Source organism: Bos grunniens, chromosome X (assembly GCF_055505025.1).
Source record: "Bos grunniens cultivar Pamir isolate PY7600 chromosome X, Bosgru_T2T1.0, whole genome shotgun sequence".
Taxonomy (NCBI): Eukaryota; Metazoa; Chordata; class Mammalia; order Artiodactyla; family Bovidae; genus Bos; species Bos grunniens.
The window spans coordinates 51625489-51640911 of record NC_141194.1 but is presented as its reverse complement, the minus strand read 5'-3'; the positions used below and the strand labels follow the sequence as shown (position 1 = coordinate 51640911).

General features: G+C 47.6%; 1 protein-coding gene and 1 long non-coding RNA gene across 9 annotated transcripts in view; one reads left to right on the top strand and one right to left on the bottom strand.

Annotated features, from left to right (window-relative positions):
• The window catches only part of IQSEC2 (IQ motif and Sec7 domain ArfGEF 2), a 78080-nt gene that overhangs the window by 50346 nt on the left and 12311 nt on the right, over positions 1-15423 (bottom strand). For 3 of the 4 annotated variants that reach the window (XM_086388682.1, XM_086388683.1, XM_086388690.1), the window contains exon 2: positions 4525-4554. In XM_086388682.1, coding sequence (XP_086244808.1) covers positions 4525-4554 — 30 coding nt within the window. Of the gene's footprint in view, positions 1-634; positions 657-4524; positions 4555-15423 lie in introns of those variants that run through there. The other variant, XM_086388689.1, reaches the window with a different exon arrangement.
• The window catches only part of LOC147340332 (uncharacterized), a 46736-nt gene that overhangs the window by 29903 nt on the left and 1410 nt on the right, over positions 1-15423 (top strand). For 2 of the 5 annotated variants that reach the window (XR_015159341.1, XR_015159342.1), the window contains 2 exons: positions 14343-14378; positions 15247-15348. This is a non-coding gene — a long non-coding RNA (uncharacterized LOC147340332). Of the gene's footprint in view, positions 1-9264; positions 9439-14342; positions 15349-15423 lie in introns of all 5 variants that reach the window. The other 3 variants (XR_015159340.1, XR_015159339.1, XR_015159338.1) reach the window with 2 other exon arrangements.

Sequence of the window (15423 nt, the reverse complement as noted above, 5' to 3'; positions counted from 1 at the left end):
ATGGATCACCCAACACAAGACTGGTACATAGGGAATGCTCTGTACGTGCTTCTGGAATACAACTGGGTTAACTCTGGTATAGCTTGGTGACCACAACTCTGAATTTGTATTTGAGTTCTATGCGGGGGATAGATTATTTTAACTTTCTAAACCTTAGTTTTCTCACCTGTAAAGTGACTAAAATATATACTCTATAGGATTATTGTGAAGATGAAATGAGAAAACACAGGTGAAGTGCCCAGCATGGTGGCCAGCATATATGGACTTTACCTATCACCAGTAAGCACTGCTGCAGCTGATAAATCATAACCTACCTTGGGCCTAGGGCAGCAGCAATTACACAGAGCTAAGTTCCAAGCCTGGCTCCACCACACAGGACCTGGGGAGCTCAGACAAACCACATGAGTTCTCAGAGCACTGGCTCATATATAAAATGGGGATTTGCAATATGACACCATAAATTTACAGAAAAGATCTGAATCTGTCAAGGGGAGCCCAAGCTCTCAGAAGTAGCTCGATGCAATGCAGCAGCAAATTACTAAGGAGAGCAGGAGAAACATAGACCTGTAGGGCCAAAGGAGCCCAGGAGGGAGGAAGCAGTCTGGGCAGGCTAGGGCAGCCAGGGAAGGCTCACCAGAGTGCACAGGGCTGGAGTTAGGCCCACCGGAACCTGAGAGCACTGAGCAGGCGGTAAGTGACAAGGTTCCAGGCAAAGGAAGTGGTATCAACAAAGAGCTGGGCGGGGCCAGCGACCAGGCTGCACTGAACAGGAGGCCGCATGGAGGGAAGATTTGGAAGCAGCCGGGGCAGCTCTGGTGTCTGGTGGTGTCTTGGGCATGTGGGGGAGCCATGGAAGGTCTGTGAGGTCTCAGCCACCCCAGATTGCCAGGAGGTCAAAACAAGGAAGAATCTTTAGAAATTATCTAATCCAAGCTCCGGTTGGATAGATGGGGGCACTGAGGCCCAGAGTGGGAGGCCTCCTCTGGGAACAGAGCCAGCGCTGGCTCCTCCTCCCACTTCTCCTCCCAACAGCAGTGGCTCCGTTGCCATGGGGACGTCCCTGGCTCTGCGGGTGTCAACAGCTCCCCCACCCGCTCCCTCCTTCCCTAGCAACAGGCCACCTCCTCTGGCTCTCATCCTTGCTTGCCTGGCAACCCCAGCCTGGTGCCCAGGGCCCCCAAGTTCCAGCTTCACCCTCACTGCAGTGGCAGTGCCTCTAGGCCTGGGCTCCCTCCCCTTCTGGGTAGCAGGGGTATCAGCTCCCCCTGCCCCTCTGTTTTCAAGTTCTGTGCTCCACATTTCTCAAGCTTGAATATCCCATAAATGACAACGGATTGGGTTAGGCCTTGGCTAAGGGCACTACAATGTGTTGTACTACCATTTTATGCTGAGCATTGTTTTAAGTTCTCTCATTAACCCAAAGAAGTCAGAATTATTGACCTCATTTTACAGATGAGGAAAGTAAGGATCAGAGAAGCTGTAAGTGACTGCAAACAACACATAGCTAGGAGGCAGGCTCTGCTGAGCACTAGTGTGTGACCTTGAGCCATTGTCCATCCCTTTCTGGACCTGGATTTAAGGTATCTCTAGGTCTGACAACTTCTCATGGATCCACAGGAAGTCCAGGCACCTTCTTCTGCCCACAGCCCTCTCACAACACCAGCTGTTCAGCTCTAATTAGACTCCACACTTCCTCTGGCACCCCATACTTGAAAGCCCTCATGCCTGGGGCCTTGCCATAGTGGGTTTTCAACCCACTGACCCTACTCACTCCTTCTTGTTTCACTTTCACAACAGCCAAGGTCTAACTCCTTTACTTGATGTTTTTCTTCTACCCTCCTAACGTTTCCCCTCCACATACACAATGTTTATTAGATGAGGAAGGACCCTGGGGCTCCTGGGGGGAAATAGACCTGTTTAAAGTCACATAACTAGAAGGTGACCTGGCCATAAATGGAACCCTTTGCCCAGATCCAGTTGCTGCCCTTATGTTGCAGATCCCAGCCTCCCTCCTCTAACCTCCCCTGGCTCTCACTGATGAAAGAAGGTGTCTGTGACCCAGCCCCAACCAAACTAGTCCTTTGTTAAGGAGCTTTTAACATCTCCTTTCCTGCCCAGATCTGTTTTAGTCTGACCAACTGCCCCCACCTATCCCCCCTCCCCTCTGATGCCTGCTGGTTTCTTTTCCAAGGATGCCCTCCTTACACCAAATCCGTGTGTCAGTCCTCTATGACCCAGCTCAGACACTGCCTTCTCCAGGAAGCTTTCCCTGATGCCTAACTGAAGTGAGCTCAAGAATTTACACATGGGGCCTGAGAGCATCCTCAGATGACCCCAGCCAGCCCAGGTTCCAAGTTAAAGGATCTTCCCACCGTGTTTACAAGATTTTGCCCCATGAGTGCTATTTTAGGCCAGCCCCTTCCACAGTCCAAGTTTAACCCTTGCTTCCACAGTTGCTGAGTCCTCAAGGTCCCTGTAGTCTCCTTGACTGTAGGTCCAGTGTGGATGTCGGGAAGCACATCTTAGTAAAACAAATGCCAGCTTTGGAAGCAGACAGCCCAGAGTGTGAGTCAGAGTGATGCTGCCCCGCCCCATTGCTCTTATTTCCTTGGGTAAGGCGCTGACCATCTGGGGAACCTCGTTTTCTTCATCTGTAACAATCCATGCCTAATGGGACTGTTGTGAGCATTGAATAAGATCATGTTCAGAGTTCTTAGTAGGTGAGGAGCAAATGATAGCTGTTATGACTACTAATACTAGGATGAGGATGAGATGGCTATTATCTGCAAGGCTGTTGAGAGCTCCTGCTGTGGTGGCTCAGCCATAAATTAGCTGCATGGCTGTGGGCAAAACCTATAACCAGCCTGAGCCTCAGTTTCCTCAACTGTAAAAGAATGATGATAAGGCCAACCCAGCTTCCACTTACAGTGTCGCTGGGAGGATCAAACGAAAGAAAGCCCCTGACAACTTCTGTGAGTCGTAAAGGGCCAACGTACACTATCATATGATATATGATTATGCTATTAAATGCCCTGAGCTATAGGTCCTTGGAACACCCGTGCTGGGAAGAGCTAGAGACGCCTTCCATCAGGTTCCTTGACAAGTCGCAGGCATATCAATGGGGCTGCCTAGGGGCCTGTGCTCAGAGTCAGCCCAAGTTGTCTTCTTCCAAACCCACAGTGGGGCACTGGAATCAGTGTTCTTTGCTAGACCAGTGCCTTCCTAAATGCTAGGACAGGTTGTACTCAGGCCATATTCTTTGGCTGCAGGCCGGGACTAATTGTGTCTCATCATATACCCCTTGCCTAGACACTGGGCCTGACTGTATCGATCACGCTTCCCACTTTCCTGTTGGCCCAAGTGTGCTCCCATCCCACAGCTCGTACCTTGGCACAGGGCACCAGTGTGCTCATCCCGTACCCCCTGCCTGGGATGCTAGGACACAGCGTGTCTCATTAATGCACCTCCGTTTGAATGCTGGGATCCTCTGCCTCTCCCATATCCACTGCCTGGATGCCAGGACCTGGGCTGCTGCATATGGTTGGACAAGCTGTGCCTTGCACAAGGCTTTACAACCAAGAGGGCATGAGTTGGGGCTGAAATTCAACCTGTGCTCTGCTCACTGAGCCAGGAACCCTGGTGAGGGGCTGCAGGAGCCCAGTGGAAAGGGAACATTCCTCCAACTGATCCACTCAGTGGATTCTACTCTTCACATAGGTGCTGTGTATGTTAGTTGCAGCCCTGACTGGAACTGAGTGACCCATCTGATGCCTCTGCTGCTGGGATCCATCTCCTTTCAGAGGCCCACCCTTGGCCTGGATGCTGCCTAACTGGGCCGTATCCTGAGTCCCCTATCATTCCCACATGGTCCCTATCCTTGACACTTGTGTTTTCATGAAGCTTCTGATGGGTTAAGGCCTGGGAAATGTACTAATAGTTCTTGTCTCTATCCCAGTTTGACCCCCACCTCCTCAAATGGCAGATTGATCACACCCTGAAAACTCAGTGATGCTTGTAAGCCTTTTTCACCAAGCATGCAAAAAAAAAAAAATCCACTGGTTACCATAAGGTATATTTCTCATGTCTAGATTGTGTCACATCAAAAAGTCTATCCAAACCCCACTACTCAGGGCTAGTGCAGGCCAGGGTGCAGCACGAACGCCAGACAAGGGAAGCTCCATTTCCCTTGTGTCCCCTTCTCCTGGGAGGAGAGAGGGAGAAGGTTCCTGGTCCAGCTTTCCCACATGGGCCGCTCCAGTGTTCAGCCAAGCCCCCAAGTCAGTGAGGGTCAGAAAGACTAAGGAAGAGTTTTCAACCCCCTCCCCATGCTTGCCACATTCACCCTGGCCCTCCCACTCCATTCCATCCCCACCCCTAATACTAATGGGACAAAACCCCTGGAGTTGGCCCCCACCCTTCCCATGGATCCCAAAATGACAAACCAGAGGCCCCCACCCCAGTCCCTGCCCCCACCCCAGTCCCTGCCCCATCTCCCAACTACTGCTAAAGAAAGGAGGTACTGACCTGACTGTTCTGGAATTCTCACCATCAGATCTGAAAGAGAAACACAGAAAAAAAACCAACAACAGTCAGTATATGCTCTACTCCTTTCCTCCCTCTGCTCTACACAGTGGCCTTGACACCTTTTACGCATCATGAAAATGAGGGGTGGGCATTTCATGCAGAGAGAATAGCCAGTGCAGAGGCCATGAGATGGAGGAGGGGCTGGCCAGTTGTTGGGATAAGGAGGAGGAAAGTGTGGCAAGGGTGGAGTGAGTGAGGGGAAGAGTGGTTGGAGCTGAGGTCAAGGAAGTGCCAGGGACCAACAATGTTCTAGCTACTGGGTCATGGTGAGGAGCCCTCCTTGGAGTGGCTGCGGGCAGGGGCAGAGTCTGAGGTTTAAATCCAGAGAGATGGAGCCTCAGATACTGGCTCTGCCACTTACCAGCCCTGTGACCTGGACAAATCACCTCTTTGCTTGGAATCTGAGCCTCAGTCTCCCCACTTATAACACGAGCCAATCCCCGCAGGGCTGGTAGGATGATTAAGCCCTTTGGAACCCAGCAGACAAATGCCAGGTATTATTAACAACACAGAAAAGGCTTTGCCAATTGCCTGGTCCAACCTGCTTATTTTCCGGATGAAGAAAATGAGGCTGAGAGGGTGAGTGAGTCAGCTGCTGGGCTCCTTTCTACTACACTGGTCTGCCTTCTTCATTGTGAGGCCCCCTCAGAGGCAAAGGAAGGACAAGAGAAGAGAATAGCATTGGGGACACAGCTCTGAGGGGACTGAGAGAATGAGCGAAATCGGAACCACACCCCTCCGGCTACTCCTCCCTAAAAGACTGTGTGTGTGTGTAGGGGAGGGACACTGGGGCTGCCATTAGGGCTGGGGAGGAGGAGGAAGAAGAACCAGGGTGCTAGGAAGAAGTGGGGAGAGTGTGTGAAGTGACTTCCTTGTCCCCTTTCTGTCCTCTTCCTCCTTTTCTCCCCTCCCTCCCCACCCCCACCCCCACTTCGGAGGAGACAGAGATGAACACATCACAGGCTCTGTCCTCAGGTGAGAGAACCGAAAGCAAGAAGCAACCTGAGTGAGGACCTGAGTCAGGGGAGAGCCATCTATGCTGAGTGCAAAGTGAGAGGGACACGCGGGGAAGGGAGATGGGCTCAGCGTGAGTATCTGCTGGAAGAGTGAATGGAGCACCCACGGGCCAGGTAGGGCAGGCAAGCATCTGGTTGCAGGAGCACAGACAGTGGGTGAGGCCAGTGCTTCCAGTTCTGCTACTTACTAGCCATATAATCCCGGGGAAGGCACTGTCCGATGTCCCGCCTCAGCTTTCTCACTTGTAAAATGACATGACAGGGGAAGGGAGGGGGGCAGGAGGGTGGGGTGGCTGTGAGGTTCAGCCTGGCACAGTAGACAACAGTAGGTCCAATCTTTAGCCTCTGCAGCCCCCTAAAGGGACAGAGGATTAGGGCCATGGAGCACCTTTTCACATTTATTAAAACTTCCATCTCACCCTGCCACAACAAGATTGCTTCTGAGGCCTGGCTCAATCATTTGCAGGTACCAGATTGGATGGGCTTAATTCAATGACTCCCCAACTGTCGACAGAATGGAGGCTAAGCCCCTCAGTGTCTCTCCCTAACACGAACACTCTACTCTGGGCAGGCTGGTCTCCTCGCCACTCCACCCCAAAATCTCCAGCACACATGTATTCAATCTACTATATACCAGGCCCCAAGTCAGGAATACAAGCCCTCGAGTTGCTCACAGACTGGCCCCCTGCCTCGATCTACTTTAGGGCATAAGCCACATATATAGTCATCTGCACTGACACGTGAACAATCACTGGGCACCTACTATGTACCAGGCAAGGTGGCGGGCTCTCTTGACACATGACCTCCTTTGATCCTGCAAAGTGGGAATTACTCATCCACTTTTAAGATGATGAAACTGAGACTCACAGAAGTTGAAATGAGTTGCCCCATAGCACACAAGTAGGGGGGCCTGGCCTGGACCCCAGAGTTCTCAAAAGGCTTGGCTATACTAACTCCCATCCTCAAGAGTGATGCTCAATAAACAGTAACTGACTGAAGTCTATGAGTATAGTGACCATACTTTTTGGACCTAAGAAAGTGAAGTTGCTCAGTTGTGTCTGATTCTTTGAGACCCCATGGACTGTAGCCTGCCAGGCTCCTCCATCCATGGGATTTTCCAGGCAAGAATACTGGAGTGGGTTGCCATTTCCTTCTCCAGGGGATCTTCCAGACCCAGAGATCAAACCCAGGTCTCCCACATTACAGGCAGACTTTTTACCATCTGAGCCACCAGGGAATCCCTACTAAACCTAAAACTCAGGCATGTAGTGAGACCAAGGATTTTGACATTGCTGCTTCCAGGTACAAGGGGCAATCTGGCAGATGGGAGAATAAATGGCAAAATACTGATAATCTTGAACCTTTGGGGGATGTATAGGGACAGCAGAGCAGAATAACTGAAAAAAATATAAGCCTTTGAAATGCCATACTGGGGTTTCTGCTCTCGCCTCTTGGATCCCCTGCCTCTCATCTTGCTCCTCCAAGTCATCTATAAAAAGTACCTGGGGAAGAAATAAGGTGCCTCTCTCCCAACAACCCACGATTACATAAACAAGGCTGTCCTCTGAGAGCTATGAGAAATGCATCAGAAACGAGATATGCAGTTACCTGAAAAAGAGAGATGGTTTCTTAACAGCATTTGGGCAACATGTCTACAAGATCAGTTGTCCAACAGAAAGGAGATTGGACACAAAGAGAAGGTACATATTTTTAAAGGAGACTTGAAGAGCTACTGTGTACAGGACTCTTCCCAGAAGCATCCTGAGGAGAAAGGGGTGTGCCCTGGTCCAGAGAAGCATCTTTAAAAGCTAAGAACCCGGCTTGGCACAGCCAGAGACCTCATCTCCCAAACATCAACTTGTCTAACTGCAAGTCTCTTCAATGGACAACAACCTTCTCTCGCTGGCTGCCAAAGGAACATCTCTCAAGCACAAATCATGCATGTGTGCTAAGTTGCTTCAGTCACGTCTGACTCTTTGCGACCCCATGGACCATTGACTGCCAGGATCCTCTGTCCATTGGATTCTCCAGGCAAGAATACTGCAGTGGGTTGACATGCCCTCCTCCAGGGGATCTTCCCAACCCAGGGATTGAACCCGAGTCTCTTACGTCTCCTACATTGGCAGGCGGGTTCTTTACCACTAGGGCCACCTGGGAAGCCCAGTTTTCTTCAGTTGTATGATCAATTCTCCCCAAACTCTGTGAGAAGTGCATTTCTCCTCTCAATGCAATCTGACACATCCCATAATCCATCAGACTTTTTTTTTCCTTTGAGACATCGTCCTCACTGCAATCCAGACTGGTTGCCCTCCAGGCCTGCACAAAGTTGCACTAAGATCTCCTCCATCACTTTGGGATTCCCTTCAATTCTCTTCTGTGTTAATTTTCTGCTTCCTCAATTTCTTGGCCTTTTTTTTCTGAGTTTATGCTTGCATTTTGCTGGAGCACATTCTCCAGTGCTTCCTGAGAAAGGAGACCTAGGACATAAAATCTTTAGATCTCCTGTCTGAAAATGTCTTTATTATGCTCTCACCCTTGATTGATAATTCAACTCCGTACAGGTTTCTAGGTTGGAAATTATGGTCCTTCAGAATTTTGAGAATGTTGCTCCATTGTCTCCCAGCTTCCAGTGCTGCTATTGAGAAGTCCAATACCATTCTTTTTCCTGATCCTTAGTACATGATATGTTTTCTCTCTGGAAGCTTTTAGTTGCTATTGCTGTTCAGTTGCTTAGTTGTGTCGGAATCTTTGTGACCCCATGGGCTGCAGCATGCCAGGCTTCCCTGTCCTTCACTATCTCCTGGAGTTAGCTCAAACTCACGTCCATTGAGTTGGTGACATCATCCAACCATCTCATCCTCTGCTGCCCCTTTCTCCTTTTGCCCTCAATCTTTCCCAGCATCAGGGTCTATTCCAATGAGTTGGCTCTTTGCATCAGGTGGCCAAAGTATTGGAGCTTCAGCTTCAGTCCTTCCAATTAATATTCAGGGTTGATTTCCTTTAGGATTGACTGGTTTGATCTCCTTGCTGTCCAAGGGATGCTTGGAGTCCCTTGGAAACTTTCAGAATCTTCTCTTTATTCTGCTATTCCAAAATTGTGCAGTGCTGTACCTTGGTGGGGGTCTTTTTATCATTTATTTTGCTGGTTACTCGGTGGGATTTTCATTCCTTTGGTTCTGAGACATGTTCTTTGATCCTTTCCTTCCTGCTGTTTCCTCCATACTCTATTTCCAGAACTCTTATTGTTGGATGTTGGAGTTCCTCAGCTGATCCTTCCATGCTCTCATCTTTTCTGTTGTCCATCTCTTCATCCTGTTTTTCTGCTTCCTAGGATACTTCCTCAACTTTTATTTTCTAATCCTTCGGCTGAAATTTTGAGTTGGCTCTCATTATCTTAAATTTCCCAGGTATCTTCTCCTCCCTTCATTACCTCTGCTCCAAGTTTTTTTGGCTTGTTTACTTTTTGGGTCATTCTTGCAGGTTGATGGTCTTCCTCAAATAGCTTTGCACTACCCGATCATCTCTGGCTACCTAAGCCTTTTTTTTTTAATGTCAGTTACATTAAGGTTTAATTTACATAAAATGAAATATACCTATTTTAAGGGTCCTGAGCTGGTGAGTCCTGGTGATCGGTTCCCATGACACTAACAATCTCTGTGTGTAGGTGGAGCTGGCCAGGTGATGGGCTTCACTAGAGTGTTAATGGACTAAGAGCCTATTCTTTGGATGGAAGACTCCCAAATATCATCTTTAAGAGGCCTTTGTCTGGGGTCTTTCAGTTTCCCCAGAGAAGAATCCTTTTCTCTTGTGTGCTCCCGACTTTGGTGTCCTGAAGTAGGTAAGTGGAAGGAGGTTGGGGTTCCACTGTTTTGGGGGTGCAGGTCACTTTGCTTGCAGCCCTGTTTCACCCCCAGAGGCTCATAACTTCAATTTTGCCAAAGAATCACCCTCCATCTGCAGAGATGGAGCCAGTGGGGGCGTCCCTGACTGAATGGGGTTGGGGAAGAGCCAACATGGTCTGTTCACAGCCCTTCAATATTCTCCCTGTTTTTGGTTCTGTGCCTCATCCTACTCTCCATGCTTCATGGGACCTCTGATCCCCAAGCATTTCTCAGGCTCTCTGCATGGAATAGTTTACTTCTGGTTAGCATCCCAGACCTCATGTTTCTACCTTTTTTATTCCTTTACTCATATTTCAGTGGAATTTGTGAAAGCAGCAGAGATAAATAAGTTTATTCAACTTGTTGTATTTAACAGGAAGTTCCCCTTCTTATTCCAGCCAACTCTTATTCATCCTCCGTGACTCATTTAGGCAAGACCTTCTCCAGGAAGCTTATCTTAATATCCCCTCCTGGATGAGGAACCCCTCCTCTGTTCTCCCACAGGATCCTTTTCTTGCCTCTATCACAGCCCTGATCGAACTATTTTGAAAGTGTCCATTTCCAAGCCTGGCTCTCCCTGTATACTAGGATCTCCTGGCAGTCTGGGCCGTGTCTTAGTCATGCCTGTGCCCCAGTTCCCAGGGTCTGATCTACAGGGGTACACAGTAAATATGTGGGGATGGAATGAATGAATAAATGAATGACTATAAGTATGAATCAGACCTAGCCAGAGGGACCATCTAGAAAGGGAAATAAGCTGAACACAATTGTTCCTATACAAGACCAGTTCCCTAAAAGCTCTAAGTTCCCTAAAAGCTGTTATGTGCAAAGATGCCTACTGCAGTATGATTTAAACCAGTGAAAAAAACAGGCCCAGTGTCTATGCCCTACATTGAGAGGATGGTTAAGTACATTATGGTATATCAGTTGCCATTAAAAATGATGCTTCTAAAGAATATGCAATTACATGGGGAAATGTTCAAATGAACAAAGCAAGAAAAAATTGCACCTGCTGTATTATTTCAACCATATGAAAAGAATTCAGAGAATAAAGGAAATACATCAAATGTCCAGAGTAGCTGCTTCTGTGTGTTGTAATTATGGATAATGTTTTTCTCCTCTACTTTTCTAAATTTTCAAATGGAAGAATATATTAAATGTATAATTTTTTAAAATGTCCTAAGAAATGAAGATAAGAATCCTGAAGTACTCATGAATAAAATATTGTGAAGAGGACCCAGGAAGGCTTTGGCCTTCACTGACCAGAGACACAGAAGGCCCAGTCCCTGCCCCCACTGCAAAGCAGGACCTAGTTCAGGAAGCCAAAGGAGGAGGATCATGGAGTTCAGCTTATTAAAAATTGCAATATCATAAGCTGTACTGGGAAACAGACGCTCCTACACTGGATAGCACACTTTAAAGGCCCCTTCCTGTGAGGTCAACGGTCTGTGGGGCAAGGGAATATGCCCATTAGGATCTCTGGCCTTTTCCCTTCTAGACTTCACTCAGGTACTCAGAATCCAGAATTCCCTGTCTATATTTTTTGAGCTGACTTGCAGGAATTGTGTGATCTTGTTATCCAGGTCCATCTGCTAGGGTGGCCAATGGGAAAGGAAAATAGTCAGGGCTTGTATGTGGGCTGGGATATCCATATACATCTCAAGGTTCCATTTGAGCTACAGGTGGTGAGAGAAGGGGAAAGGGCCAATGACCTCAACTGGTACCTTGTATGGGCCACATAAACATAAAAGCAGGCAAGTCCATAGGTCCCTAGGCCTCAACGTTGGCAGAAGGGCCTAGCTTTGAGTCTTAGACAGATCTGGGTTCAAATCTATTTATTTGCTGTAAACCATGGGTGAACCTCCCCTCTCTGAACCTCAGCTTCCTCAACTGTAAAATAGGTATACTAATTCCAATCCCAGAGAGTTGTTGCAAGGCTTACTGGGGGCACAATGGCTTAGAGGTTATGAGTACAGGTTTTGTGGTCAGACAGGTCAAGGTTTGAATCCTAGCTCTGCCCCTCCTAACTATATGATTTACATCTCTAAGACACAGTTTGTTTACCAATATGATAAAGATAATAACAGTACTGATAAAGTTGTTGGAAGGATTGCGGTTGTAATGAATACATAATAACATCAGAAAATGCTCAAATAAGAAAAGGCTGCTTAATAATGGGTACACAAAGATTGGCTACGGTAGGGTTGACTGGGCCTTCTGCACCCCCATCCTCCTGACCAGCTTTATTTTTCTCCATAGCACTTACCACTATTTGACATGTTTTGTATCTTCTTGTCTGTTTCTTTTCTGTCTCCACCCCCTATATTCACACACTAGAACGTGAGCTCCGCAGGGCAGAAATCTGTTTTGTTCACTGTTTCCAAGTGCCTGAAACAGTGAGAGAGTGAAGATGTTCCTCAACAGTCGAGTAGATATCCACCATGTAGACAGGGGTATAAGGTATTCTCAGCCAAGAGAACAGCCAGAATACAGGCATGGAACCACAAAGCCGTCCACTTTGCCAAGGGTATCCTAGACAGTTCTGTACAGTTTCAATGCAGGGTGAGGAAGGGAACAGAGTGGTTACAAAGATGAGTGGGACTGTGGCCTGACCCAAAGGAGCACGTGAGAGCTTTCCTAGACCACAAGTGGTGTGAAAACCAACTTGTGACAGCCAGGAAGTAGAAAAGCACTAGCGGAGAGGCAAAGATGCCTTCCAAGTTCGACTGACATCTAAATCATGATGATGTGGAAGGCCAAAGTTAAAACGTTTTGAAAGATAGTTCAGGTGGAGGGAAGACTCCTTTCTAAAGGGCAATCTGAGCCAGGAGTCAGACCTGCTGCTGCTGCTGCTAAGTCGCGTCAGTCGTGCCCGACCCTGTGCGACCCCATAGACGGCAGCCCACCAGGCTCCCCCGTCCCTGGGATTCTCCAGGCAAGAATACCGGAGTGGGTTGCCATTGCCTTCTTCAATGCATGAAAGTGAAAAAACAAAGTGAAGTCGCTCAGTCATGTCCGACTCCTAGCGACCCCATGGACTGCAGCCCACCAGGCCCCTCTGTCCATGGGATTTTCCAGGCAAGAGTACTGGAGTGGGTTGCCATTGCCTTCTCCAGGAATCAGACCTAGAAAAGACAAATAGGCAAGGACAGAAGTCATATGGAGGAGGTAATAGTGATATGCAAGAAAATCTTATAAGATTAATTAAAGAGAATAACAATTAGATGAACCTCAGGACAAATCAGAAACCTTGTTGGATAACATGTTTAGCAACAGATCCACATGACACTGAATGGATCCACGTGATCCACAGGCCAAAATGGTGGTGGGGAAACAAAATGAAAGCCATGGTGGTTTCAGTTGCCAGTTATCTTTCTGTTGATGATTACTCTTCCTCTAGTCATTTGTTACCACTACTCACTGAAAAGTCCTGGAATGACAATGATGATGATGAAGATCGCTATGTACTTCAAAGGAAATATTTGCCTATCCCTTTTCAAATTTCTTCTTCAGAAAATAAAGAGGCAATTATCGCTTTACATTTTTATTTTAAAGAAAAAAAGACAGGCAGAAACTACAACAAAACCAGCACTGAACAAGAGTGTGAACTTCATTGTATAATTGCAGGGGAGGCCCTGGGGCTCGGCCTAAGGAGTGACAAGGGCAAATGCTGCTTTCTAACCTCCCTCTCCTTTCAATCATTGAAGCAGGCTTTATTTGGTCTTTAGTATTTCTGCCTTCTAATAATGCAAAAATGATAAAGTGATTATTAAGCACCTATAATGGTCCAGGACTTGTGTTATCTTCATAACAGCTGTGCAAGTTCATTATTATTCTTCTGATTGTATAGGTGTGAAAACTGGGCTCAGAGCAGTAATGTGATTTACCTAGAGTCACACAAATAATAATAAGTAGTGGAGTCGGGATTCAAGTCTATGTTTGTCTGATTCCAAAACCAGTGCTTTTCATTGCTACAGCTGTGGCTTCCTTCTGTCATGCCAGAGCTAGGTAGCACTTCGTTTCCCCCAGCTTGGCCTCTCTCCCTCAGCTGGCTCTGATACCCCCTCCACACCATAAGCATTCAGGGGGTGCTTCTGAAAGAGACAATACTTCAAGGATGGAAGGGGGCACCCAAAAGGGAAGGTGGGGTTAGGCACAGGTACTGCAGCCCAAAGCAGCTTAGCACTATGACAAAAAGAGAGAGAGAACGAAAATGAAACTGGCTCTCCAGCCCTCCCTTCTTCCTTCCCTCTGCTGGAGGCAGAAGGACGGAGGTTCAGCCATGATGGGAGAGAAAGTGGGCGGAAGGGAGAGCAGCGAGAGCAGCCTGCTATTGCAGAAGCCTCAGCTCAGCCTCAAAGCCCCCTCCTGTGCATTTGGGGCCTATCACTGGCCCACCTGCTCCCACTGCCTAAGCAAAGGAGGCCAGGCTGTTCTCCAAGCACCCACCCAATCCTGCCAAAGCACAGCTCACAGCAGACTCAGACCCTCTCAAGTCACAGTGAGGGCATCCTGAGAGATGGAGGGACAGGCCTGGGGGTTCAGAGGGAGGCAGTGGCAGGGTGGGGGTCAGAACCCACGTCTCCAGCCCCTCGGTGGAGGGCTTTCTTGACTGCAAGGTCTAGATGGCAGAGGTTCAGGAAAAGGAGCTCAGGAGACTGCCACAGGAATGCTCATGACAGGTCTAGAGCCAGAGGCAACACATGCCAAAATGAGGCCTACAGAGTTGGGTATTTTGGGGGTTGACTAATTATTTTCCATCTCAATCTGGATTGAGAAAGCAAAACAACCATTTTTAAAAGTCGCATTAGCCTTAGTTTGGACCTCAAAAGCATAAATATTTATCTCTTTCTTCTGTCAGGACCCTGCTAAAAAGAATGAGAAGGAATAAAATAAGGTATGAAATTGTAACAGTGAAGAGGATGGAAGAAGGTGATATCAATAGGTGAGGGATTTCAATAAATTTCTGGGAGCACAAAACAAAGAGTGTTTACAGTTGAAGGAGAGCCAGCAACACCACTCAGGGGCTTGCAGCTGGAGAGGGAGCCAATCAGGCCAGCAGAGGCCCAGAGAGAATCCAAGCTTGAAGATGGTAGGTATGAAGGAGAGTAGGCGTGACTGGGGGCTGAAAACGGGGGCATAAACTGAAGGTAAGTACATGAAATCCTCCCCCATGCCCTCCCCCCAACTCCCAGATCCAAAACACAAGCTGCCTGGCATTCATCCCTAGGCAAAATATCAGAGAACTCCTGGTTAAAGGAATTAGACTCTGTGGTATTACTTAGGGCACCTAGTGGCATGCTGTTGCTCCCAGAATAAAGTGCTTTTCATTCTGGCATTTGGGGGTCACCCATTACAACTGTCAGCTCCTGGTGGCTCACCTAAAATAAGGTCGGGGAGTGAACAAGCCAGTTGGATATACAGACATCTCACTCAGCTTTGTATCAACTCATTTGCAAACTATAAAAGAGAAACTATGAGACAAAAGGTAAGCAGCCTACAAGATCAATCCAGGAAGTTCAACATCCAACTAACAGACACTCCAGAAAGAGAAATGGAGAAAACAAAGGGGAGAAAACTACCAAATAAATCATGTAAGAAAAGACAAGGTGCAGCAAGTTGAAAGGGCTCACTGCATACTGGGTAGCGTGAATGAAAAACAGACCTTGAGCTGAGTGTTGGTTACATTGGCTTGGCTTGTAAAAAACGGACCAAGCTATTCATTTGTCATATGAGCACTTTTCTGTATGCATTTTATATTTCAGTAAGAAGTTTAAAAAAAAAATCCTCCTAAAAAATCTGCAAGTAAAATGTCCACAGAAGATGTGCTATGATTATCGTGTGGTTTCAAGGAACCCCACACAACAGTAAGTTTAAGTAAGCATATAAATAAATAGATTTATAAGGTGGAAAATCCCAGTCCAGATATGAAACAAAGTAAA